Source organism: Oncorhynchus mykiss, unplaced genomic scaffold (assembly GCF_013265735.2).
Source record: "Oncorhynchus mykiss isolate Arlee unplaced genomic scaffold, USDA_OmykA_1.1 un_scaffold_190, whole genome shotgun sequence".
NCBI lineage: Eukaryota > Metazoa > Chordata > Actinopteri > Salmoniformes > Salmonidae > Oncorhynchus > Oncorhynchus mykiss.
In genome coordinates this window covers 194,181-219,243 of record NW_023493676.1, presented here as the reverse complement: position 1 = coordinate 219,243, position 25,063 = coordinate 194,181, and the positions used below count along the sequence as shown (strand labels likewise).

General features: G+C 40.8%; 1 protein-coding gene across 1 annotated transcript in view; it reads left to right on the top strand.

The window, feature by feature from the left end:
• The window catches only part of LOC110519498 (zinc finger protein 397-like), a 48,509-nt gene extending 29,603 nt beyond the window's left edge, over window positions 1–18,906 (top strand). Inside the window, exons 3-4 of the mRNA XM_036972716.1 lie at window positions 15,222–15,399; window positions 18,011–18,906. Coding sequence (XP_036828611.1) covers window positions 15,222–15,399; window positions 18,011–18,603 — 771 coding nt within the window. The 3' untranslated portion in view covers window positions 18,604–18,906. The remainder of the gene's footprint in view (window positions 1–15,221; window positions 15,400–18,010) is intronic.
• The last annotated feature ends 6,157 nt before the right edge of the window (window positions 18,907–25,063 follow it).

Below are 25,063 nucleotides of genomic sequence, written 5' to 3'. Positions count from 1 at the left end.
AACATCCTGATGCTGACGAGGCAGAGAAGAGTCTCTCCAGATCAGAACACCAGATGGTACAGCTTGGTCTGGTCTAGCATACAGCTTGGTCTGGTCTAGCATACAGCTTGGTCTGGTCTAGCATACAGCTTGGTCTGGTCTAGCATACAGCTTGCTCTCTCTGGGTCTGGGCTGGGTTTCTGTAAAGCACTTCATGACAACAGTGACATCAGCATCCATAATGATACGTGTCTGTGTCCCCTCTTTATGGTTACCAGGACAACGCTAGCCCTTCCACCCTCCCGGAGTCCATGTGTCGTGCCTCTCCTGGTAGCACGTTACTGCTGGGTATGAAGAGGTTGTCTGTGCTGCTGGTGGACTGCAGGAAAACAACGGGGCTGAGTGGAACTGTGAGGGGAGGAGAAGAGAAGAAAGGATCAGATTTGACTCATCAAAGTAAGTGCTGTAGTTTAGTTTGAACAAATACAATATATCTGCTCACTGGTATCTGTTACCAGGACAACCAGCAGAGTTCTGTTAGTTGACATGAAGATAGACTGGTATCTGTTACCAGGACAACCAGCAGAGTTCTGTTAGTTGACAGGAAGATAGACTGGTGGATATGGATGTTATTAATATCATAACACTGAAAAAGGATTCTGCCAATGAAAAGAGAGAAACCAATAGACCATATAAAACCTTAATGAAAGTTAGCTTTAGAGAGAAACCAATAGACCATATAAAACCTTGATGAAAGTTAGCTTTAGAGAGAAACCAATAGACCATATAAAACCTTGATGAAAGTTCGCTTCAGAGAGAAAGTTTCAAGATGATCTGATGTAAGGTGCATGTTTTACAAAAACATTTTCTCAAAATATGATGGATGTTACATTGCCTGTCCCAGTCAACCCCCCTAACACTTACAAAGAGCTGCAGTGAGTTTCAGAATGGGTGGCAAGGAATAAGTTAGTCCTAGATATTTCAGATTACCTTAAATTACATGGCCTACTATGCTAATTCTGTAGCGGTATTGTTAGGGGGGGTAAAGAAATATTTTGTTGGAGCACCAGGCAGGTATTAACTAGTTATTAAAGTTAGTTATTACCTATTATAACATTATTATTATTAAATATTATTAAAACTGAAAGGATGAGAGTAGAATAGATAGAGTAGCGCTTCCAGACACATTCTAAACATGATGGAGACTTAAAGGAGGACTGTAACAGCTAATTATGAAACATTATGGAGTCTTAAAGGAGGACTGTAGCATCTAATGATGAAACAGTATGGAGTCTTAAAGGAGGACTGTAGCATCTAATGATGAAACATTATGGAGTCTTAAAGGAGGACTGTAGCATCTAATGATGAAACATTATGGAGTCTTAACTTCTTATGGTTAACATTCCGCTGAAAAGGCAGAGCGCGAAAGTCAATTCAATTGCTTGTTCAATGAACCATAAACAATTAATGAACATGCACCTGTGGAACCACGTGTAACAACACCTGCACAGGATCGGTACAACCGAACATCACACCTGTGGGACAGGTACAGGATGGCAACAACAACTGCCCAAGTTACACCAGGAACGCACAATCCCTCCATCAGTGCTCAGACTGTCCTCAATAGGCTGAGAGAGGCTGGACTGAGGGCTTGTTGGCCTGTTGTAAGGCAGGTCCTCACTAGACATCACTGGCAACAACGTCGCCTCTGGGCACAAACCCACCATCGCTGGACCAGACAGGACTGGCAAAAACTGCTCTTCACTGACAAGTTGCGGTTTTGTCTCCAGGGGTGATGGTCGGATTCGCGTTTATCGTCGAAGGAATGAGCATTACACCGAGGCCTGTACTCTGGAGCGGGATCAATTTGGAGGTGGAGGGGCCGTCGTGGTCTGGTGCGGTGTGTCACAGCATCATCAGACTGAGCTTGTTGTCATTGCAGGCAATCTCAACGCTGTGTGTTACAGGGAATACATCCTCCTCCCTCATGTGGTACCCTTCCTGCAGGCTCATCCTGACATGACCCTCCAGCATGACAATGCCACCAGCCATACTGCTCGTTCTGTGCGTGATTTCCTGCAAGACCAGAAGGTCAGTGTTCTGCCATGGCCAGCGGAGAGCCCGGATCTCAATCCCATTGGGCACGTCTGGGACCTGTTGGATCGGAGGGTGAGGGCTAGGCCCATTCTCCCCAGAAATGTCCGGGGACTTGCAGGTGCCTTGGTGGAAGAGTGGGGTAACATCTCACTTGTTCAGTTTATGTCTGTTGTTGAATCTTAAGTTCCAACAAATATTTACACATCTTAAGTTTGCAGTTGACAGTGAGAGGATGTTTCTTTCTTTTTTTGCTGAGTTTAGATTGACGAGGGGCAAAAAACAATTTCATCAATTTTAGAAAAATGCTGAAATGTAACAAAATATGGAAAGGGTGAAGGGGTCTGAATACTTAACGAATGCACCGTGTCTGTGTGTATACTGAACCAAAATATAAACAACAATTTCAACGATTTACAGCTCATATAAGTCAGTCATTGTAAATAAATAAATTAGGCCCTAATCTATGGACTTTACATGACTGAGGGGAGCAGCCATTGGTGGACCCTGGAGGGCATAAGCCCACCCATTGCGGAGCCAGGCCCAGGCCCAGCCAATCAGAATTAGTTTTTCCCCACAAAAGGCTTCATTACATAGAGGAATACAACTCGGGTGGCTGGTCTCAGACGATGTTGAGATCCTGGGCTGGCGTCGTTATATGTGGTCTGTGGTTGGCCAGTTGGATGTACTGCCAAATTCTCTAAAACGACATTGGAGGCGGCTTCTGGTAGAGAATTGAACATTCAATTATCTGGTAACAGCTCTAATTGCGCACTCCCTCAACTTGAGACATCTGTGGCATTGTGTTGTGTGACAAAACTGCACATTTTAGTGTGGCCTTTTATTCTCCCCAACACAAGGTGCACCTGTGTAATGATCGTGCTGTTTAATCAGCTTGATATGCCACACCTTTTCAGGTGCATTAATTATCTTGGCAAAGGGGACATGTTTACTAACAGGAATGTAAACAAATTTGTGTTCAACATTTTTGAGAAAGCTTTTGTGCATGTGAAAAAATTCTGGGGTCTTTTATTTCAGCTCATTCACATGTTGCTAAAAAAAATATTAAAAAAAAAACATCTACCCCAAAATTATTTTTACTTTACACAAAATATATTTTTGATGGTCAAAATGTACGAAGTTTGTGAACGTCTAAATAAAATAAATTGTCACAGCGGGCGTTGTCATGGAAATTCATGTATACTGAGAGAGACTTTGTCATTTCTTCAAACAATCATCATTATTTAATATTGATTAATTATTGCAATAATGAAGCTGTTGACCCCACACTCTTGAGTGTGTTGCCGAGAGCTTAACCTTGAATGAAAAACAGAGCTCTTATAAATGCTTAGTCAGGGCTGGTTCCACCCCTCCCATGCTGATTGGGGGGCATCACAAGCCATCCTGGGTTCATCCTGTGGTCATCTGCACCTGGTGTTGTTTTAACCCCCCAACCCGGCTTTAGGTTTTTATCAGTAAGTAATGAATCAATTGTCAGCTCAAGCTCCAGAGGCCCAACTCAGTCCCATAGACACAGATGAGAGAGTACCCATCAAAGCTATTTGATGGCTAAACAGTATTAATACAATCTTGTAATTTCTCTGTGTCCACCCTATCGACAACGGGGAAATGTTACTGATGTGCTTTGTGTCTGTCTCCAATGTAAAAATATATATAAAAATGGACATTCCTGCAGTCAGCATGCCAATTGCGCGCTCCCTCTGAGACATCTGTGGCATTGTTGTGTGACAAAACTGCACATTTTAGAGTGGCCTTTTATTTTCCCCAGCACAAGGTTCACCTGTGTAATAATCAAGCTGTTCAACCAGCTTCTTGATATGCCACACCTGTCAGATGGATGGATTATCTTGGCAGAGAATAAATGTTAACTAACAGGGATGTAAAACATTCTGCAATCCTTTTTTTCAGCTGATTCAACATCCAACACTTTACATGTTGTGTTTATAATTTTGTTTATTGTAGTTACTATCAGTTTTAGGAACATCTTTACAAATATTTCACCTTATTTTTTACTTTACAAAATATGACATCAGCGATAGTCAAAATGTTGAAAACCTGTGAACATCTAAATAAGAAATTGGGCCATTTAAACAGCAGGTGTCGAACCCTTTCAACAACGGGGAGATTTTACTGATGTGCTTTGTGTCTTCAACTTAAAAACAAGTTTTGGACTTCCACTTAAAATGACTTATTTACTTATTTTATGTTTAAGGAAGTGTGTACAGTCGTGGCCAAAAGTTTTGAGAATGACACAAATGTTAATTTTCACCAAATCTGCTGCCTCAGTTTGTATGATGGCAATTTGCATATACTCCAGAATGTTATGAAGAGTGTTCAGATGAGTTGCAATTAATTGCAAAGTCCCTCTTTTCTATGCAAATTAACTGAATCTCCCCCAAAACTGGAAGCTTCAAAAGGAGGGTGGTGCTTGGAATCATTGTTCTTCATATGTCACCCACGGTTACCTGCAAGGAAACACGTGCCGTCCTCATTGCTTTGCACAAAAAGGGCTTCACAGGCAAGGATATAGCTGCCAGTAAGATTGCACCAAAATCAACCATTTATCGGATCATCAAGAACTTCAAGGAGAGCGGTTCAATTGTTGTGAAGAAGGCTTGTTGATTCAGCTGCGGGATCGAGGCACCAACAGTACAGAGCTTGCTCAGGAATGGCAGCAGGCAGGTGTGAGTGCATCTGCACGCACAGTGAAGCGAAGACTTTTGGTGTCAAGAAGGACAGCAAAGAAACCACTTCTCTCCAGGAAAAACATCAGGGACATACTGATATTCTGCAAAAGTTACAGGGATTGGTGAGACTGCTGAGGACTGGAGTAAAGTCATTTTCTCTGATGAATCCCCTTTCCGAATGTTTGGGGCATCCGGAAAAAAGCTTGTCCGGAGAAGGCAAGGTGAGCGCTACCATCAGTCCTGTGTCATGCCAACAGTAAAGCATCCTGAGACCATTCATGTGTGAGTTGCTTCTCAGCCAAGGGTGTGGGCTCACTCACAATGTTGCCTAAGAACACAGCCATGAATAAAGAATGGTACCAACACATCCTCCGAGTGCAACTTCTCCCAACCATCCAGGAACAGTTCGGTGACGAACAATGCCTTTTCCAGCATGATGGAGCACCTTGCCATAAGGCAAAAGTGATAACTAAGTGGCTCGGGTAACAAAACATCAGTATTTTGGGTCCATGGCCAGGAAACTCCCCAGACCTTAATCCCATTGAGAACTTGTGGTCAATCATCAAGAGGCGGGTGGACAAACATAAAAAAAAACACAATTCTGACAAAATCCAAGCATTGATTATGCAAGAATGGGCTGCCGTTAGTCAGGATGTGGCCCAGAAGTTAATTGACAGCATGCCAGGGCGGATTGCAGAGGTCTTGAAAAAGAAGGGTCAACACTGCAAATATATACACTGCATCAACTTAATGTCATTGTAAATAAAAACCTTTGACACTTATGAAATGCTTGTAATTATACTTCAGCATTCCATAGTAACATCTGACAAAAATATCTAAAGACACTGAAGCAGCAAACTTTGTGGAAATTCATATTTTTCATTCTCAAAACTTTTGACCACGACTGTAGGTCGCATTCTGTATCATACAGCTATGAAAGTTATATATTTAGAACTCCCTGCTCGATTGGAATCCAGTGACGTCTGTGTCTTGAGTGTCCTAGAACTGTTTAGTTTTTTGTGTTCTGACGAAAATAGAATGAATAAATAAGTAGTGTAAACATTGTCAGTAATTACCAGGAAACTTTACAACATTTGTTTTAAAATCACACTGAGATTGTTAAAACGGGCCTTAGGTTATTGAGGGATCTGATTAGGATTTACCCTCGTAGCAAGGCCGTTTTATCATGTGGAGGTTTCATTCGGGTCTCTATTTAAAAAAAACACTGTCTTTGGCAGGAGAAAGACCAGATTCAGAGGAACCAGAGCCAGGGACGTCCAAACCAGCAAGACGACACCAGTGTTCCCACTGTGGAAAGGGTTGTAACCACTTATTTGAGCTGAAACAACATGAGAGAATACACACTGGGGAGAAGCCTTACCACTGCTCCCAGTGTGGAAAGAGTTTTAACCAGAAAGGAAACCTGAAAACTCATGAGAGAATACACACAAGGGGGAAGCCTTACCGCTGCATGCAGTGTGGAAAGATTTTTAACGATTTGGGAAAGCTGGAACGGCACGAGAGAATACACAGAGGGGAGAAGCCTTACCACTGCTCCCAGTGTGGAAAGCGTTTTAACGATTTGGGGAAGCTGGAACGGCACGAGAGAATACACAGAGGGGAGAAGCCTTACCACTGCTCCCAGTGTGGAAAGGGTTGTAACGATTTGGGGACGCTGAAACGACACGAGAGAATACACACAGGGGAGAAGCCTTACCACTGCTCCCACTGTGGAAAGCGTTTTAACGATTTGTGGAAGGTGAAACGACATGAGAGAATACACACAGGGGAGAAGCCTTACCACTGCTCCCACTGTGGAAAGTGTTTCAACCAGTCAGGGGAGCTGAAACGACATGAGAGAATACACACAGGGGAGAAGCCTATGCACACAGGGGAGAAGCCTTACCACTGCTCCCACTGTGGAAAGTGTTTCGTCCAGTCAGGGGAGCTGAAACGACATGAGAGAATACACACAGGGGAGAAGCCTTACCACTGCTCGCAATGTGAAAAGATGTATAGGCGGAAAGGACACCTAAAAGCTCACGAGAAAATTCATACAGGGGAGAAGCCTTACCAATGCTCCCAGTGTGGAAAGTGTTTCACCTGGGCAGGGGATCTGAAAAAACACGAAAGAATACACACAGGGGAAAAGCCTTACCCCTGCTCCCAGTGTGGCAAGTGTTTCAATGAGACAGGGGATCTGAAAAAACACGAAAGAATACACACAGGGGAGAAGCCTTACCCCTGCTCCCATTGTGGCAAGTGTTTTAACCAGTTAGGGGCCCTGAAACAGCACAAGAGAATACACACAGGGGAGAAGCTTTACCACTGCTCCCAGTGTGGCAAGTGTTTTAACCAGTTAGGGACCCTGAAACAGCACAAGATCATACACACAGGGGAGATGCATTACCACTCCTCCCAGGGCGCAAAGCATTTGCCCATTTAGGAAGCCTGAAAGAACATGAGACACAGAGGAGAAGGCTTTACAGAAGATTAGATTTTGGGAAAACATATTACTCATAACAGTCACGTAAACATCATTAGAGAATCTACACAGGAGAGAGAAATTACTTCTCTTAGCATGTATATTGATATTTCACATCTCATTGACTCACAACTCATCAGAGAACATACACAGTGCTCCCATTGTCTTATATTGTTGACTGATAATGTGTTTACCTGTTTTTACCAGATGAAATTGCTTCTTCCAATTATTGATAAACATGTACCTGTTAAGAAACTGACTGTTAGATATGTTAAGGCTCCATGGATTGATGAGGAATTTAAAAACTGTATGTTTGAAAGAGTTGGGGCAAAAGGAGTGGCTAATAAGTCTGGCTGCACATCTGGCCGGCTGTTTTATGTACTGCAAATTGAGAAATTATGTGACCAAACTCAACAAAAATAATAAACTTTAATATGAAGCCAAGATCAATGATATAAAGAATGATGGAAAAAAACATAATGAAAGAAAAGCAGTGCAAGTATTGAATGTTGTAAAGTTAGTGTGGGAGAGGTGGAACAATTGTTATCGATCAATAATGACAAACCTCCTGGCATTGACAACTTAGATGGAAAGCTACTGAGGACAGTAGCTGACTCTATAGCCACTCCTATCTGACATATTTTTAATCTGAGCCTAGAGGAAAGTCTTTGTTCTCAGGCCTGGAGGGAAGCCAAATTAATCCACTACCCAAGAGTGGTAAAGCGGCCTTTACTGGTTCTAACAGCAGACCTATAAGCTGGCAGCCAGCTCTTAGCAACCTGTTGTAAAAAAATTGTGTTTGACCAAATCTAATGCTATTTCTCTGTAAACAAAAGAACAACAGACTTTCAGCATGCTTATAGAGAAGGGCACTCAACATGTACTGCACTGACACAAATGACTGATGATTGGTTGAGAGAAATTGATAACAAGAAGATTGTGGGAGCTCTATTGTTAGATTTCAGTGCAGCCTTTGATATTATTGACCATAACCTGTTGTTTAAAAATGTTTGTGCTATGGCTTTTCAACCTCTGCCATAATGTGGATTCAGAGCTATCTACCTAATAGAACTCAGAGGGTTTTTAATGGAAGCTTCTCTAATGTCAAACATATGAAGTGTGATGTACCGCAGGGCAGCTCTCTAGGCCCTCTACTCTTTTCTATTTTTACCAATGGCCTGCCACTGGCATTAAACAAAGTATGTGTGTCCATGTATGCTGATGATTCAACTATATAAGCACCAGTAACCACAGCTAATGAAGTCACTGAAACCCTTAACAAATAGTTGCAGTCTGTTTTGGAATGCGTGGCCAGTAATAAACTGGTCCTGAACATCTTTAAAACTAAGAGCATTGTATTTGGTACAAATCATTCCTTAAGTTATAGACCTCAGCTGAATCTGGTAATGAATTGTGTGGCTGTTGAACAAGTTGAGGAGACTAAATTACTTGGCATTACCTTAGATTGTAAACTGTCATGGTCAAAACATATAGATTCAATGGTTGTAAAGATGGGGAGAGGTCTAGCCATAATAAAGAGATGCTCTGCTTTTTTGACACTACTCTCCACAAAGCAAGTTCTGCAGGCTCTAGTTTAGTCTAATCTTGATTATTGTCCAGTCGTGTGGTCCAGTGCTGCAAGGAAAGAGAGAGTAAAGCTGCAGCTGGCCCAGAACAGAGCGGCTGTCACGCCCTGGCCATAGAGAAGCTTTTATTCTCTATTTTGGTTAGGCCAGGGTGTGACTCGGGTGGGAATTCCAGTTTCTTTATTTCTATGTTTTCTATTTCTTTGTTTTTGGCCAAGTGTGGTTCCCAATCGGAGGCAGCTGTCTATCGTTGTCTCTAATTGGGAATCATACTTAGGCAGCCTTTTTCCACCTGTGTTTTTTGGGTAGTTGTTTTCTGTATAATTAATTTCTTCGAATGTTTGATTAAATAAAAATCATGAACACTTACCACTCTGCGCTTTGGTCCATGCCTTCCGACGAGAGACGTGACAATTATGTGTCATGTTTTGTGTTGACCGCAGGAGGGGTAGCTGCTGCTTTTGCAACAGCTAATGGGGATCCTAGTAAAATACCAAATACCAAACTGTTATTCTCTCTGAGCTCAGAAATAAAGAATCTTGGTTTGACTTGGACTCCAGCAGATCCTTATATTATAATATCCACTACAACTCACCCACAGATTGCTGTTTCATGATTGTCTCAATGAAGAGTTCCTCATTCCACTTTCCTGTGGGCTTTTACAAGCCTCCCACTGGTTGAATAAACATTGTTTCCACGTCAAATTAAAAAACATCCTTAACATTGATGAACCTTCACTATCTTCATACCTAAACTAGCAACATTAACTATTGTCTATTGTTATTCTGAATGACCTTCCTGGCCTTATGAAATCCTAGCTAAATACAATGTTCCCACCCGTTTTCATGTCTTTGGTTATGCAAACATTTGTTTATTAGATTATATTTCTCATTAAGATGAATATAGTTTTAATTCTGCATGGGTCACGCATTGCTTTGGTCATGTGTTCCCTTATGGGTCAATGATTTTAATTAGAATATAGCAATGATGCTCTCTCCTCAATCACTTACAGTTTCTTTGGAAAGTATTCAGACCCCTTGACTTTTAGGTTTAGGTCATCAGTAAAGGGGACATCTTAAATATTACAATGACCCTTTCAAAGACAGACATCCCCCGGACCTCCCCCTATAACTATTTTTAAAAGGGTAAAATGATGTGTTTTCTATAGCATTAAGGTCAGGGCGTTGTGATGCCCACTCCAATACCTTGACTTTGTTGTCCTTAAGCCATTTTGCCACAACTTTGGAAGTATGCTTGGCGTCATTGTCCATTAAGAAGACCCATTTTCGACCAAGCTTCAACTTCCTGACTGATGTCTTGAGATGTTGCTTCAATATATTCACGTAATTTTCCTCACCCATGATGCCATTTATTTTGTGAAGTGCCCCAATCCTTCCTGCAGCGAAGCACCCCCACAACACGATGCTGTCACCCCCGTGCTTCACGGTGGGGATGGTTTTCTTCGGCTTGCAAGCATCCCCCTTTTTCCTCCAAACATAACGATGGTCATTATGTCCAAACAGTTCTATTTTTGTTTCATCAGACCAGAGGACGCCTTCAGGCTTTTGGAAATCGCTCCCAAGGATGAACCAGACTTGTGGAGGTCTACCATTTTTTTTCTGAGATCTTGGCAGATTTGTATTTATTTTCCCATGATGTCAAGTAAAGAGGCACTGAGTTTCAAGGTAGGTCTTGAAATACATACACAGGTGCTCTTCCAATTAACTCAAATGATGTCAATTAGCCTATCAGAAGCTATGAAAGCTATGACCTCATTTCCTGGAATTTTCCAAGGCTGTTTAAAGGCACAGTCAATTTAGTGTATTTAAACTTCTGACCCACTGGGATTGTGAAATAATCTGTCTGTAAACAATTGTTGGAAAAATGCCTTGTGTCGTTAACACAGATGTCCTAACCGACTTGCCAAAACTATAGTTTGTTAACAAGAAATGTGTGGAGTGGTTGAAAAATTAGTTTTAATGACTCCAACCTAAGTGTATGTAATCTTTGACTTCAACTGTAAATACTGTATCCTTCACTATCTATTCTTCACTATATATTGCATCTTAGCTGCTGTGTTTCTGCTCATCCATGTTTTATACTTCTATATTTCCCATTCCTTTACTGGATTATGTGTATTAGGTTTAGTTGTGGAATTTGTTAGATATTATCTGTTTGATACTGCTGTACTGTTGGACTTTGAATCACAAGCATTTCACTACACTCACAATAACATCTGCTAACCCTGTGTATGTGACCAATAACATCTGATAACCATGTGTATGTGACCAATAACATCTGCTAACCATGTGTATGTGACCAATAACATCTGCTAACCATGTGCATGTGACCAATAACATCTGCTAACCATGTGTATGTGACCAATAACATCTGCTAACCATGTGTATGTGAACAAAAACATTTGCTAACCATCTGCATGTCACCAATAACATCTGCTAACCATGTGTATGTGACCAATAACATTTGATTTGATTTGAACAAAACAAATCCATGTGATGTTTGATCAATGTGGAAAACGGATTGGATTTGTAAAAATCCATCTACAAAAGGTATTTGTATTAATTTTCACACAACTGGTAACCACTGGCTGGTGACATTTAGTGTTTCACCCAACTGGCAACCTAAATCCAATGACGGTGGACATTTTGTGTTGATTTCATGTTGAATTCACTTTAGTTGACGAATCAAAGAAATGTAAATAGAAACTAGATGTTGAACTGACATCTGTGCCCAGTGGGCTGGTTTGAATAAGCGGCAGGTGTTGGATCAATATCCACATTAGTAGCTAAATTTCCATGCAATTGTAACGGATGTGAAACGGCTAGCTTAGTTAGCGGTGCGCGCTAAATAGTGTTTCAATTGGTGACGTTACTTGCTCTGAGACCTTGAAATCGTAGTTCCCCTTGCTCTGCAAGGGCCGCGGCTTTTGTGGAGCGATGGGTAACGATGCTTCGAGGGTGACTGTTGATGTGTGCAGAAGGTCCCTGGTTCGCGCCCGGGTATGGGCGAGGGGACGGTCTAAAATTATACTGTTACACAATTTGCGACAGATTTTCATGTGAATATTCTCAAATCTGCATAAAACAACATACGCATTTTCCCACCGGAAATGTTTGCATCAAACAGGTTTATTGCGGATAAAAGTCTTTGCGTGATAAAGTAGTGCACGGAAAAAAAATGTTTTCCTGTTGAATTCCCATGTACTGAATGAAAAATGCAAGTTAAATGGGTTTCCATTGCATTTTCAACTCTACTGAGGGTTTTGAAAAACCGTTGAGGTATATATCAAAAGTCCTCTTGTCCCGTGCACTGTAGCCAACAGCTCACATATACAGTGTTGGTAGGCTACCAACATGATGAGATTATTATGGATAAGAGCGACATTATTTTATTTTTCATCATCATGTCACCAGAAGAAGACCATCAAAATGTATTGGAAAGGAGCATCAAGCTCAACACATGAACTTTCACCACCCTGTGAAGTTCATCATTTATTTAATCTGTAGCCTAATAAACTGCATGGGTTCCCAGGTCGTTGTGGGAGGACCACACAATATATCATCGCGTGACTCCAAGTTAACTAAGATATGATCGTTATTAAATCAATATTTGCGCATAAAGGATTAATGCCGCCATTTCTCATTTATACATTTTTACTGACACAAAAAGACCCCACCATGTCAAACGAAGTAACAAATCGTCTGTCGGCTTTTATAAAATTGTTCAGGCATATCCTGTTTCCATCAGCCCGGTCATTACTTTGGAAATGGTTGGATCAATATCCACCTTCATGATATGGATGAAGCCTGATTTGGAATGTCTGAGTAGTTCTATATGATGTCATAATACACCCCTCCGATAATCAAGTGATGTTCACATGTGATGCATTTGCTCCATTGTTTATATTTAAGTTGGAGGCCCACTCTGATGATGTATGTCTTACATAGTGGGGCTTTAAATGAAAAGTATGGTGACATCTTAGTGGGGCTTGAAATGAATAGGATTATTAATCATAAACTCCTATAGCAACAATACACTGTGGCTTTGACTTCAAGAAGAGAATGGGCTGATGGGTGGTGGTGCTACTCTATAGGTAAGGCTGTTCAATATGAATGTTCAATACACACAATAGGTTGATCAGTAGCCAGTTAGCTCGCTAACACAGCTCGCTAACTCCAGGCATGGTAGTGGCAGCAGTGCACAACAACCATTGTTTACCCGAGCTTCCTGGGTGAAAAATAATTTGGCTATATAAAGAGGGCACGACAAAACCTATTCCCCCTCAGGAGACTGAAAAGGTTTGGCATGGGTCCTCAGATCACAACGCAGGGCCAGACGGATTACCAGGACGTGTACTCCATGCTGGAAAATGATGCACACAAAATGTTGACACTTTGGGTCCAATTTGGACATATTCACTTAGGGGTGTACTCACCTTTGTTGCCAGCAGTTTAGACATTAATGGCTGTGTGTTGAGTTATTTTGAGGGGACAGCAAATGTACACTGTTATACAAGCTGTACACTCACTACTTTACATTGTAGCAAAGTGTAATTTCTTCAGTGTTGTCACATGAAAAATCTAATTGATTTATATAGCCCTTCTTACATCAGCTGATATCTCAAAATGCTGTGCAGAAACCCAGCCTAAAACCCCAAACAGCAAGCAATGCAGGTGTAGAAGCACAGTGGCTAGGAAAAACTCCCTAGAAAGGCCAAAACCTAGGAAGAAACCTAGAGAGGAACCAGGCTATGTGGGGTGGCCAGTCCTCTTCTGGCTGTGCCGGGTGGAGATTATAACAGAACATGGCCAAGATGTTCAAATGTTCATAAATGATACAGGAGGTACCGGAACAGAGTCAATGTGGAGGGTATATACAGGAGGTACCGGAACAGCGTCAATGTGGAGGCTGTATACAGGAGGTACCAGAACAGAGTCAATGTGGAGGCTATATACAGGAGGTACCGGAACAGAGTCAATGTGCGGGGACACAGGTGAGTCGAGGGATTCATTTTAAGCTTCTACGTCTGTGTACAGGAAAGTATTATTTGTAAGACGTAAGAGAAAATATATATGTTTATTGTTAAATTATTATGACGTTCTTGACAACACAAAAAGTGTAGTACCTATTGTTTCCAAACTGCATTACCCACTCCAGCCAGCAGATGGCGATGTGCGTCTTTCAGGTGATGCTTCTTGCGTGACGTATAATGGACTGGACGGGACGCTTCTTCAAGAACAACAAGGCGCCAACTCTTTCAACCACCTCGGTAGCTTGCTAGACAACATAAAACTGAAAGATTGATTCTTTAGACCATGTTATTGTACATTATCTAATCTCAGTGTTTTAGACAAATTTCGGTTGACGTATCTACTGGTGAACTTTAACCTAATGTGCTTGTTCAATTTGCAAACTTGTTAAAGATTGATACTGAGGTTAGCACTAGGCTAGTCGCTAATGCTAGCTAGCTAGCTAGCTAACATCCCTGACCATGAGCTCACTGAACTACTCCTCCCTTGCTAATGAAGAGGTCTGTTTTACGGAGAAAGAATCTTTCAGAATGAAAAAGGAGGAAGAGGAGGCTGTTATAGTGAAAGAAGAGAAAGAACCTTTCAGAGAGGAAGAGGATGCTATCTTAATAAACGTGAAGGATGAAGACGTTTTGAGAGTGAAAAAGGAGGAGACAGAAGATCCGATTGACACCAGTGAGTACTGTCTTAAAAACAGGGACACAAACTATGCAGTTGTTGAACTAATGTGGGGTTTTTAATGGGCATTCTTACTGTAGGAATTGTTAAATGGTCGATCTGCCATTGGTTCATATACTTTTGCGACTTTTCAATTAGATGTATTGAATTCTCCATGTGGTCGGCATTAAAGTCCCCCTCATCTAGTATAACAGTCTTTTAAAATTCAATATTGCTGCGTATGTTCTACTTAAAATATAAAAAAGGCACCCATTTTGTGGAACAACCCTTTTACATTTGCATCACAAATATTTTTTTAGGAAATAAAGATGAAAGTGGCCATTTTAGGCTCTTTTTAGACATTCATGCCTCTTGTAAGACTCTGTGATTGCAATAGAAGATCATAAGTTTACCATCTGTTTGATGTTCTCGTTCACACAGGAGAGAGACATGACTATGGTGGAGCCTCAACAACATCCTGATGCTGACGAGGCAGAGAAGAGTCTCTCCAGATCAGAACACCAGATGGTACAGCTTGGTCTGGTCTAGCATACAGCTTGCTTTATCGGCTTGGGCTGGGTTTCTGTAGAGCACTTTATGACAACAGTGACATAAGCATCCATAATGATGTGCATCTGTGTCCCCTCTTTATGGTTACCAGGACAACGCTAGCCCTTCCTCCCTCCTGGAGTCCCCATGTCGTGCCTCTCCCGGTCGCACCTTACTGCTGGGTATGAAGAGGTTGTCTGTGCTGCTGGTGGACTGCAGGAAAACAACGGGGCTGAGTGTAACTGTGAGAGGTGGAGAAGAGATGAAAGGATCAGATTTGACTCATCAAAGTAAGTGCTGTAGTTTAGTTTGAACAAATACAATAGATCTGCCCACTGGTATCTGTTACCAGGACAACCAGTGGAGTTCTGTTAGTTGACAGGAAGATAGACTGGTGGATATGGATGTTATTAATATCATAACACTGAAAAAGGATTCTGCCAATGAAAAGAGAGAAACCAATAGACCATATAAAACCTTGATGAAAGTTAGCTTTAGAGAGAAAATTTCAAGATGATCCAATGTAAGGTGCTTGTTTTACAAAAACGTATCCTTAAAACATTATGGATATTACATCGCCTGTCCCAGTCAACCCCCCTATCTTTACAAGACTGTTGAACAGGCAAACTAAACTCTAGACACTGTTAATTAATTAACTAATACTGAGGAAAGCTGTGATCAGGCTTATAGGGAAGGGCATTCAATAAACACAGCACTTAAAAATGACTGATTGGCTGAGAGAAATTGATGATGATAAAAATATTGTTTGGGCTGTTTTGTTAGACTTCAGTGCGACTTTTGACATTATCGATCGTAGTCTGCTGCTGAAAAAACGTATGGCTTTACACCCCCAGTTATGAAAACTTAGGTCACTAAAGAGGCCTTTCTACTGAATCTGGCAACACCAAAAGAAAGATGCCCAGGGTCCCGTATGGCTTTACACCCCCTGCTATATTGTGGATAAAGTGTTAAATAAAAAAAAGCTAACCTTTATTTAACTAGGCAAGTCAGTTAAGAACAAATTCTTATTTTCAATGACGGCCTAGGACTGCCTTGTTCAGGGGCAGAACGACAGAGTTTTACCTTGTCAACTCGGGGATTCGATCCAGCAATCTCTCGGTTACTGGCCTACCGCTCTGACCACTAGGCTACCTGCCGCCCCAGAGCTACCTGTCTAACAGAACACAGAGAGTGTTCTTTAATGGAAGCCTGTACAACAAAATCAAGGTAGAATCAGGAATTCCCCAGGGCAGCTGTTTGGCACCTACCTTTTTCAATCTTTACCAACGACATGCCAACGACATTTGAGTAAAGCCAGTGTGTGTCTTGTATGCGGATGACTCAACACCGTACACGTCAGCTACCACGGAAACTGAAATGACAGCAACACTTACAAAGAGCTGCAGTGAGTTTCAGAATGGGTGTCAAGGAATAATAATAATATTTCAGATTACCTTAAGTTACATGGCCTACTATGCTAATTCTGTAGCGGTATTGTTAGAGGGGGGTAAAGATAAAGTTTTGTTGGTGCGCCAGGCAGGTATTAACCCTAGTTATTAAAGTTTGTTGAATAGAATCCCTGTAGTGCTGTCCTGAAACAGCTGCAAAACGTGACTAGTGACTTTTATTTTCCCCGGCACAAGGTGCACCTGTGTAATAATCAAGCTGGTCAATCAGCTTCTTGATATGCCACACCTGTCAGGTGGATGGATTATCTTGGCAGAGAATACATGTTAACTAACTAATGTTAACTAACAGGGATGTAAAAGATTATTGTAGTTTCTATCAGTTTTAGGAACATCTTTCCAAATATTTCACTTTATTTTTTACTTTACCCAAAATATCACATCAGCGATAGTCAAAATGTTGAAAACCTGTGAACGTCTAAATAATAAATTGGGCCACTAAAACAGCAGGTGTCGAACCCTTTCAACAACGGGGAGATTTTACTGATGTGCTTTGTGTCTTCAACTTAAAAACAAGTTTTGGACTTCCACTTAAAATGACTTATTTACTTATTTTATGTTTAAGGAAGTGTGTACAGTCGTGGCCAAAAGTTTTGAGAATGACACAAATGTTAATTTTCACCAAATCTGCTGCCTCAGTTTGTATGATGGCAATTTGCATATACTCCAGAATGTTATGAAGAGTGATCAGATGAATTACAAAGTCCCTCTTTGCCATGCAAATGAACTGATTCCCCCCCAAAAACTGGAAGCTTCAAAAGGAGGGTGGTGCTTGGAATCATCGTTCTTCATATGTCACCCATATGTCATTGATTATGCAAGAATGGGCTGCCATCAGTCAGGATGGCCCAGAAATTAATTGACAGCATGCCAGGGCAGATTGCAGAGGTCTTGAAAAAGAAGGGTTAACACTGCAAATATTGACACCTCATCAACTTCATGTCATTGTAAATAAAAGCCTTTGACACTTATGAAATGCTTGTAATTATACTTCATCATTCCATAGTAACATCCGACTAAAATATCTAAAGACACTGAAGCAGCAAACTCTGTGGAAAGTAATATCTTTCATTCTCAAAACTTTTGGCCATGACTGTAGGTCGCATTCTGTATCATACAGCTATGAAAGTTATATATTTAGAACTACCTGCTCGATTGGAATCCAGTGACGTCTGTGTCTTGAGTGTCCGAGAACTGTTTAGTTTTTTGTGTTCTGACTTGTAAAACAGAATGAATGAATAAATAAGTAGTGTAAACATTAACAGTAATTACCAGGAAACTCTACAACATTTGTTTTAAAATCACTCTGAGATTGTTAAAACGGGCCATAGGTTATTGAGGGATCTGATTTGGATTAACCTCGTAGCAAGGCCGTTTTATCATGTGGAGGTTTCATTCTGGTCTCTCTTTTTTTTAAAAACACTGTCTTTGGCAGGAGAAAGACCAGAGGAACCAGAGCCAGGGACGTCCAAACCAGCAAGAAGACACCAGTGCTCTTACTGTGGAAAGTGTTTTAACAAGTTAGGGGTCCTGAAACAACATGAGACAATACACACAGGGGAGAAGCCTTACCACTGCTCCAAGTGTGGAAAGTGCTTCAACCGGTCAGGACACCTGAAAGCTCATGAGCTAGTACACACAGGGGAGAAGCCATACCACTGCTCTCAGTGTGGCAAGTGTTTCAACCAGTCAGGGGATCTGAAAAAACACGAAAGAATACACACAGGGGAGAAGCCGTACCACTGCTCCCAGTGTGGAAAGTGTTTCAGCTGTCCAGGGAATCTAAAAAACCACGAAAGAATACACACAGGGGAGAAGCCTTACCACTGCTCCCAGTGTGGAAAGTGTTTCGGCTGGCCAGGGAATCTAAAAAAACACGAAAAAATACACACAGGGGAGAAGCCTTACCACTGCTCCCAGTGTGGCAAGTGTTTCTACAAGTCAGGGAACCTGAAACAACATGAGAGAATACACGCAGGAGAGAAGCCACTGCTTACCACAATTCTCCCAGTGTGGAAGGAGTTTTAACCAGAAAAAACAGCCTGAACCAACATGAGAAAATACACAAAGGGGAGATGCATTACCATTCCTCCCAGGGTGCAAAGCTTTTGCCCATTTAGGAAGCCTGAAAAAACATGACACAGAGGAGAAGGCTTTACAGAAGATTAGACTTTGAGAAAACATATTACTCATAACAATCACTTAAACGTCATTAGAGAATCCACACAGGAGAGAGAAATGACTTCTCTTAGCGCGTAATTCCACTACCCAAGACCTATAAGCTTGCTGCCAGCTCTTAGCAAACTGTTGGAAAAAATTGTGTTTTACCAAATACAATGCTATATTTCTGTAAACAAATGAACAACAGACTTTCAGCATGCTTATAGAGAAGGGCACTCAACATGTACTGCACTGACACAAATGACTGATGATTGGTTGAGAGAAATTGATAACAAGAAGATTGTGGGAGCTCTATTGTTAGATTTCAGTGCAGCCTTTGATATTATTGACCATAACCTGTTGTTTAAGAATGTGATGGGGAGAGGTCTATCTGTAATAAAGAGATGCTCTTCTTTTTTGACACCACACTCCAAAAAGCAAGTTCTGCAGGCTCTAGTTTTGTCTAATCTTGATTATTATCCAGTCGTGTGGTCCAGTGCTGCAAGGAAAGACCTAGTTAAGCTGCAACTGGCCCAGAACAGAGCGGCATGTTTTGCTCTTAATTGTAATCAGAGGGCTGATATAATTACTATGATGCCAGTCTCTCTTGGCTAAGAGTTGAGAGACTGACTGTATCACTTATTATTTTTATAAGAAACATGAATGTGTTGAATATCCCAAATTGTTTGCATAGTCTGTAAGGGAATTCTGCCCTATGTGCACGGAAGAGACCACAGGAAAACTTATTTGATCAGAGGTTAGTTTGTTTAATAAGGATTGCAACCCGGAGTTTACACTTACAGCAATTTGCAAGCAAGACACTCAGTTCAAAGGATGCTGTTTTCCCTTTTTATCCCCTACTGAGGATCACCCCGCCCAGGCTGATGTCCCTCAACTTTAATACCATATAAGCTCATAATTAATAGTTGCTACTACAAAGATGTCTCTGCTAGGCGGAGTTCAGCTTATTGCGTTATTGGCAGTTAGTTTCCCAATGACTCTTCCCCTTATTGCTATCATGTAAGACTGGAAGTAAGACTGGAACATAGTATCAACAGGAACTCTTAGTTCCCTTTATCCATCTGTTACCTAAAATATAGTTTCAACACACAGACATCTGACTTTGTACAGTTGACCTTTTCATGCACTTGCAAGGTGTCTACCACTGATTCTTTATCTCAAGCTAAAGCAAAACATGAATCATTGTACTTTTGTCATCACAGGTGTTCCTGTAATGTACAGATATCATGTACAGTTGTACAGTTCTTACAAGTCAAATTACACATCTCTGACACACTTATCCCACCAGACATGCCACCGGGGGTCTTTTCACAGTTCACAAGATTCCAGAACAAATTCAAGAAAGCGTACAGTATTATATAGGGCCCTTATTGCATGGAACTTCCTTCCATCTCATATTGCTCAAATAAATAGCAAACCTGATTTAAAAAAAACAGATAAAGCAACACCTCTCCCCTATTTGACCTAGGTAGTTTGTGTGTATGCATTGATATGGAGGCTACGTGTGCCTTTTGGTAAATGTATGTAGTTCTGTCCTTGAGCTGTTCTTGTCTATTGATGTTCTGTATTATTGTCACGCCATAGAGGCTTATTATTCTCTATTTTGGTTAGGCCGGGGTGTGACTCAGGTGGGAATTCCAGTTTCTTTATTTCTATGTTTTCTATTTCTTTGTTTTTTGGCCAGTGTGGTTCCCAATCGGGGACAGCTGTCTATCGTTGTCTCTAATTGTGAATCATACTTAGGCAGCCTTTTTCCACCTGTGTTTTTTGGGTAGTTGTTTTCTGTATAGTTGATTTGTCTTACAGAACTGTTCATTCTTCTCTTTGTTATTTTGTTCTAATGTTTTTTGATTAAATAAAAACCATGAACACTTTACCACGCTGCGCTTTGGTCCATGCCTTCCAACGAGAGACGTGACAATTGTGTCATGTTTTGTGTTGACCGCAGGAGGTGTAGCTGCTGCTTTTGCAACAGCTAATGGGGATCCTAGTAAAATACCAAATACCAAACTCTGTTGTTCTCTCTGAGCTCAGAAATAAAGAATCTTGGTTTGACTTGGACTCCAGCAGATCCTTATATTATAATATCCACTACAACTCACCCACAGATTGCTGTTTCATGATTGTCTCAATGAAGAGTTCCTCATTCCACTTTCCTGTGGGCTTTTACAAGCCTCCCACTGGTTGAATAAACGTTGTTTCCACGTCAAATTAAAAAAACATCCTTAACATTGATGAACCTTCACTATCTTCATACCTAAACTAGCAACATTAACTATTGTCTATAGTTATTCTCAATGACCTTCCTGGCCTTATGAAATCCTAGCTAAATACAATGTTCCCACCCGTTTTCATGTCTTTGGTTATGCAAACATTTGTTTATTAGATTATATTTCTCATTGAGATTAATATAGTTTTAATTCTGCATGGGTCACGCATTGCTTTGGTCATGTGGTCCCTTATGGGTCAATGATTTTAATTAGAATATAGCAATGATGCTCTCTCCTCAATCACTTACAGTTTCTTTGGAAAGTATTCAGACCCCTTGACTTGTAGGTTTAGGTCATCAGTAAAGGGGACATCTTAAATATTACAATGACCCTTTCAAAGACTGACATCCCCCGGACCTCCCCCTATAACTATTTTTAAAAGGGTAAAAATGATCTGTTTTCTATAGCATTAAGGTCAGGGCGTGGTGATGCCCACTCCAATGGACTCCAACCTGGATTTTGTTGTCCTTAAGCCATTTTGCCACAACTTTGGAAGTATGCTTGGCGTCATTGTCCATTAAGAAGACCCATTTTCGACCAAGCTTCAACTTCCTGATTGATGTCTTGAGATGTTGCTTCAATATATTCACGTAATTTTCCTCTCCCATGATGCCATTTATTTTGTGAAGTGCCCCAATCCTTCCTGCAGCGAAGCACCCCCACAACGTGATGCTGCCACCTGTGTGCTTCACGGTGGGGATGGTGTTCTTCGGCTTGCAAGCATCCCCCTTTTTCCTCCAAACATAACGATGGTCATTATGTCCAAAAAGTTCTATTTTTGTTTCATCAGACCAGAGGACGCCTTCAGGCGTTTGGAAATCACTCTCAAGGATGAACCAGACTTGTGGAGGTCTACCATTTTTTTCTGAGATCTTGGCAGATTTGTATTTATTTTCCCATGATATCAAGTAAAGAGGCACTGAGTTTCAAGGTAGGTCTTGAAATACATACACAGGTGCTCTTCCAATTGACTCAAATGATGTCAATTAGCCTATCAGAAGCTACGAAAGCTATGACATAATTTTCTGGAATTTTCCAAGGCTGTTTAAAGGCACAGTCAACTTAGTGTATGTAAACATCTGACCCACTGGGATTGTGTAATAATCTGTCTGTAAACAATTGTTGAAAAAATGACTTGTGTCATTAACACAGATGTCCTAACCGACTTGCCAAAACTATAGTTTGTTAACAAGAAATGTGTGGAGTGGTTGAAAAATGAGTTTTAATGACTCCAACCTAAGTGTATGTAATCTTTAGCTTCAACTGTAAATAATGTATCCTTCACTATCTATTCTTCACTATATATTGCATCTTAGCTGCTGTGTTTCAGAAGCATTTCACTACACTCACAATAACATCTGCTAACCATGTGTACGTGACCAATAACATCTGCTAACCATGTGTATGTGACCAATAACATCTGATAACCATGTGTATGTGACCAATAACATCTGCTAACCATGTGTATGTGACCAATAACATCTGATAACCATGTGTATGTGACCAATAACATCTGCTAACCATGTGTATTTGACCAATAACATTTGATTTGATTTGATTTCAACAAAACAAATCCATGTGATGATGTTTATTCAATGTGGAAAACGGATTGGATTTATATAAGGTATTTTTATTAATTTTGACACAACTGGCAACCTTAATCCGTTTCAAAGAAATGTAACGAGAAACTGAATGTTGAACTGAGGTCTTTGCCAAGTGGGCTGGTTTGAATAAGCGGCAGGTGTTGGATCAATATCCACATTAGTAGCTAAATTTCCATGCAATTTGCGACAGATTTTCATGTGAATATTCTCAAATCTGCATAACAATATACGCATTTTCCCACCGGAAATGTTTGCATCAAACAGGTTTATTGCGGATAAAAGTCTGCGTGATGACGTAGTGCACGGAAAAAATGTTTTCCTGTTGAATTCCCATGTACTGAATGAAAAATGCAAGTTACATGGGTTTCCATCGCATTTTCAACTCTACTGAGGGTTTTGAAAAACCGTTGAGTTATATAACAAAAGTCCTCTTGTCCCGTGCACTGTAGCCAACAGCTCAAAGATACAGTGTTGGTAGGCTACCGACATGATGAGATTATTATGGATAAGAGCGACATTATTTTATTTGTGAAATGGCAACCAAGCATCAATCATCATCATGTCAACAGAAGAAGACCATCAAAATGTATTGGAAAGGAGCATCAAGCTCAACACATGCACTTTCACCACCCTGTGAAGTTCATCATTTATTTCATCTGTAGCCTAATAAACTGCATGGTTTCCCAAATCGTAGTGGGAGGACCACACAATATATCATCGCGTGACTCCAAGTTAACTAAGATATGATCGTTATTAAATCAATATTTGCGCATAAAGGATTAATGCCGCCATTTCTCGTTTATACATTTTTACTGACACAAAAAGACCCCACCATGTCAAACAAAGTAACAAATCGTCTGTCGGCATTTAGAAAAGTGTACAGGCATATCCTGTTTCCATCAGCCCGGTCATTACTTTGGAAATGGTTGGATCAATATCCACCTTCATGATATGGATGAAGCCTGATTTGGAATGTCTGAGTAGTTCTATATGATGTCATAATACACTCCTCTGATAATCAAGTGATATTTGGAATGTCTGAGTAGTTCTATCTGATGTCATAATACACCCCTCCGATAATCAAGTGATGTTCACATGTGATGCATTTGCTCCATTGTTTACATTTAAGTTGGAGGCCCACTCTGATGATGTATGTCTTACATCGTGGTGCTTTAAAAGAATAGTATGGTGACATCTTAGTGGGGCTTGAAATAAATAGGATTATTAATCAAAAACTCCTATAGCAACAATACACTGTGGCTTTGACTTCAAGAGAATGGGTGGTGGTGCTACTCTATAGGTAAAACTGTCCAGTATGAATGTTCAATACACACAATAGGTTGATCAGTAGCCAGTTAGCCAGCTGTACAGTCTAATAGGAATGTTCAATACACACAATAGGTTGATCAGTAGGTGTAACGGATGTGAAACTGCTAGCTTAGTTAGCGGTGCGCGCTAAATAGCGTTTCAATCGGTGACGTCACTTGCTCTGAGACCTTGAAGTAGTGGAGCGATGGGTAACGCTGCTTCGTGGGTGGCTGTTGTGGATGTGTGCAAAGGGTCCCGGGTTCGCGCCCGGGTATGGGCGAGGGTACGGTCTAAAGTTATACTGTTACATAGGCAGTTAGCTGCTTAGCCGCACAGCTCGCTAACACCTATTCCCCCTCAGGAGACTGAAAATGTTTGCCATGGGTCCTCAGATCACAACGCAGGGCCAGACGGATTACCAGGACGTGTACTCCATGCTGGAAAATGATGGTGGCCACACAAAATATTGACACTTTGGGCCCAATTTGGACATTTTCACTTAGGGGTGTACTCACTTTTGTTGCCAGCAGTTTAGACATTAATGACTGTGTGTTGAGTTATTTTGAGGGGACAGCAAATTTACACTGTTATACAAGCTGTACACTCACTACTTTACATTGTAGCAAAGTGTAATTTCTTCAGTGTTGTCACATGAAAAGATATACTCAAATATTTACAAAAATGTGAGGGGTGTACTCACAAAATCATACAATGTGATTTTCTGGATTTTTGTTTTAGATTCCATCTCTCACAGTTGAAGTGTACCTATGATAAAAATTACAGACCCCTACATGCTTTTCTACATGCTTTTCTACATGCTTTGTAAGTAGGAAAACCTCCAAATCGGCAGTGTATCATATACTTGTTCTCCCCACTGTGTATAAATATATATACAGTGGGGCAAAAAAGTATTTAGTCAGCCACCAATTGTGCAAGTTCTCCCACTTAAAAAGATGAGAGAGGCCTGTCATTTTCATCATAGGTACACTTCAACTATGACAGACAACCACTAGTCATGAGTGCACACAATTTGGTTTAATTTGAAGTGATCTATTTGAAGATATTTCTGTCAGAGTTGACATTGTAGGGGATAGGCTGGCTAGCCGGGTCCTCAATATTACTTCA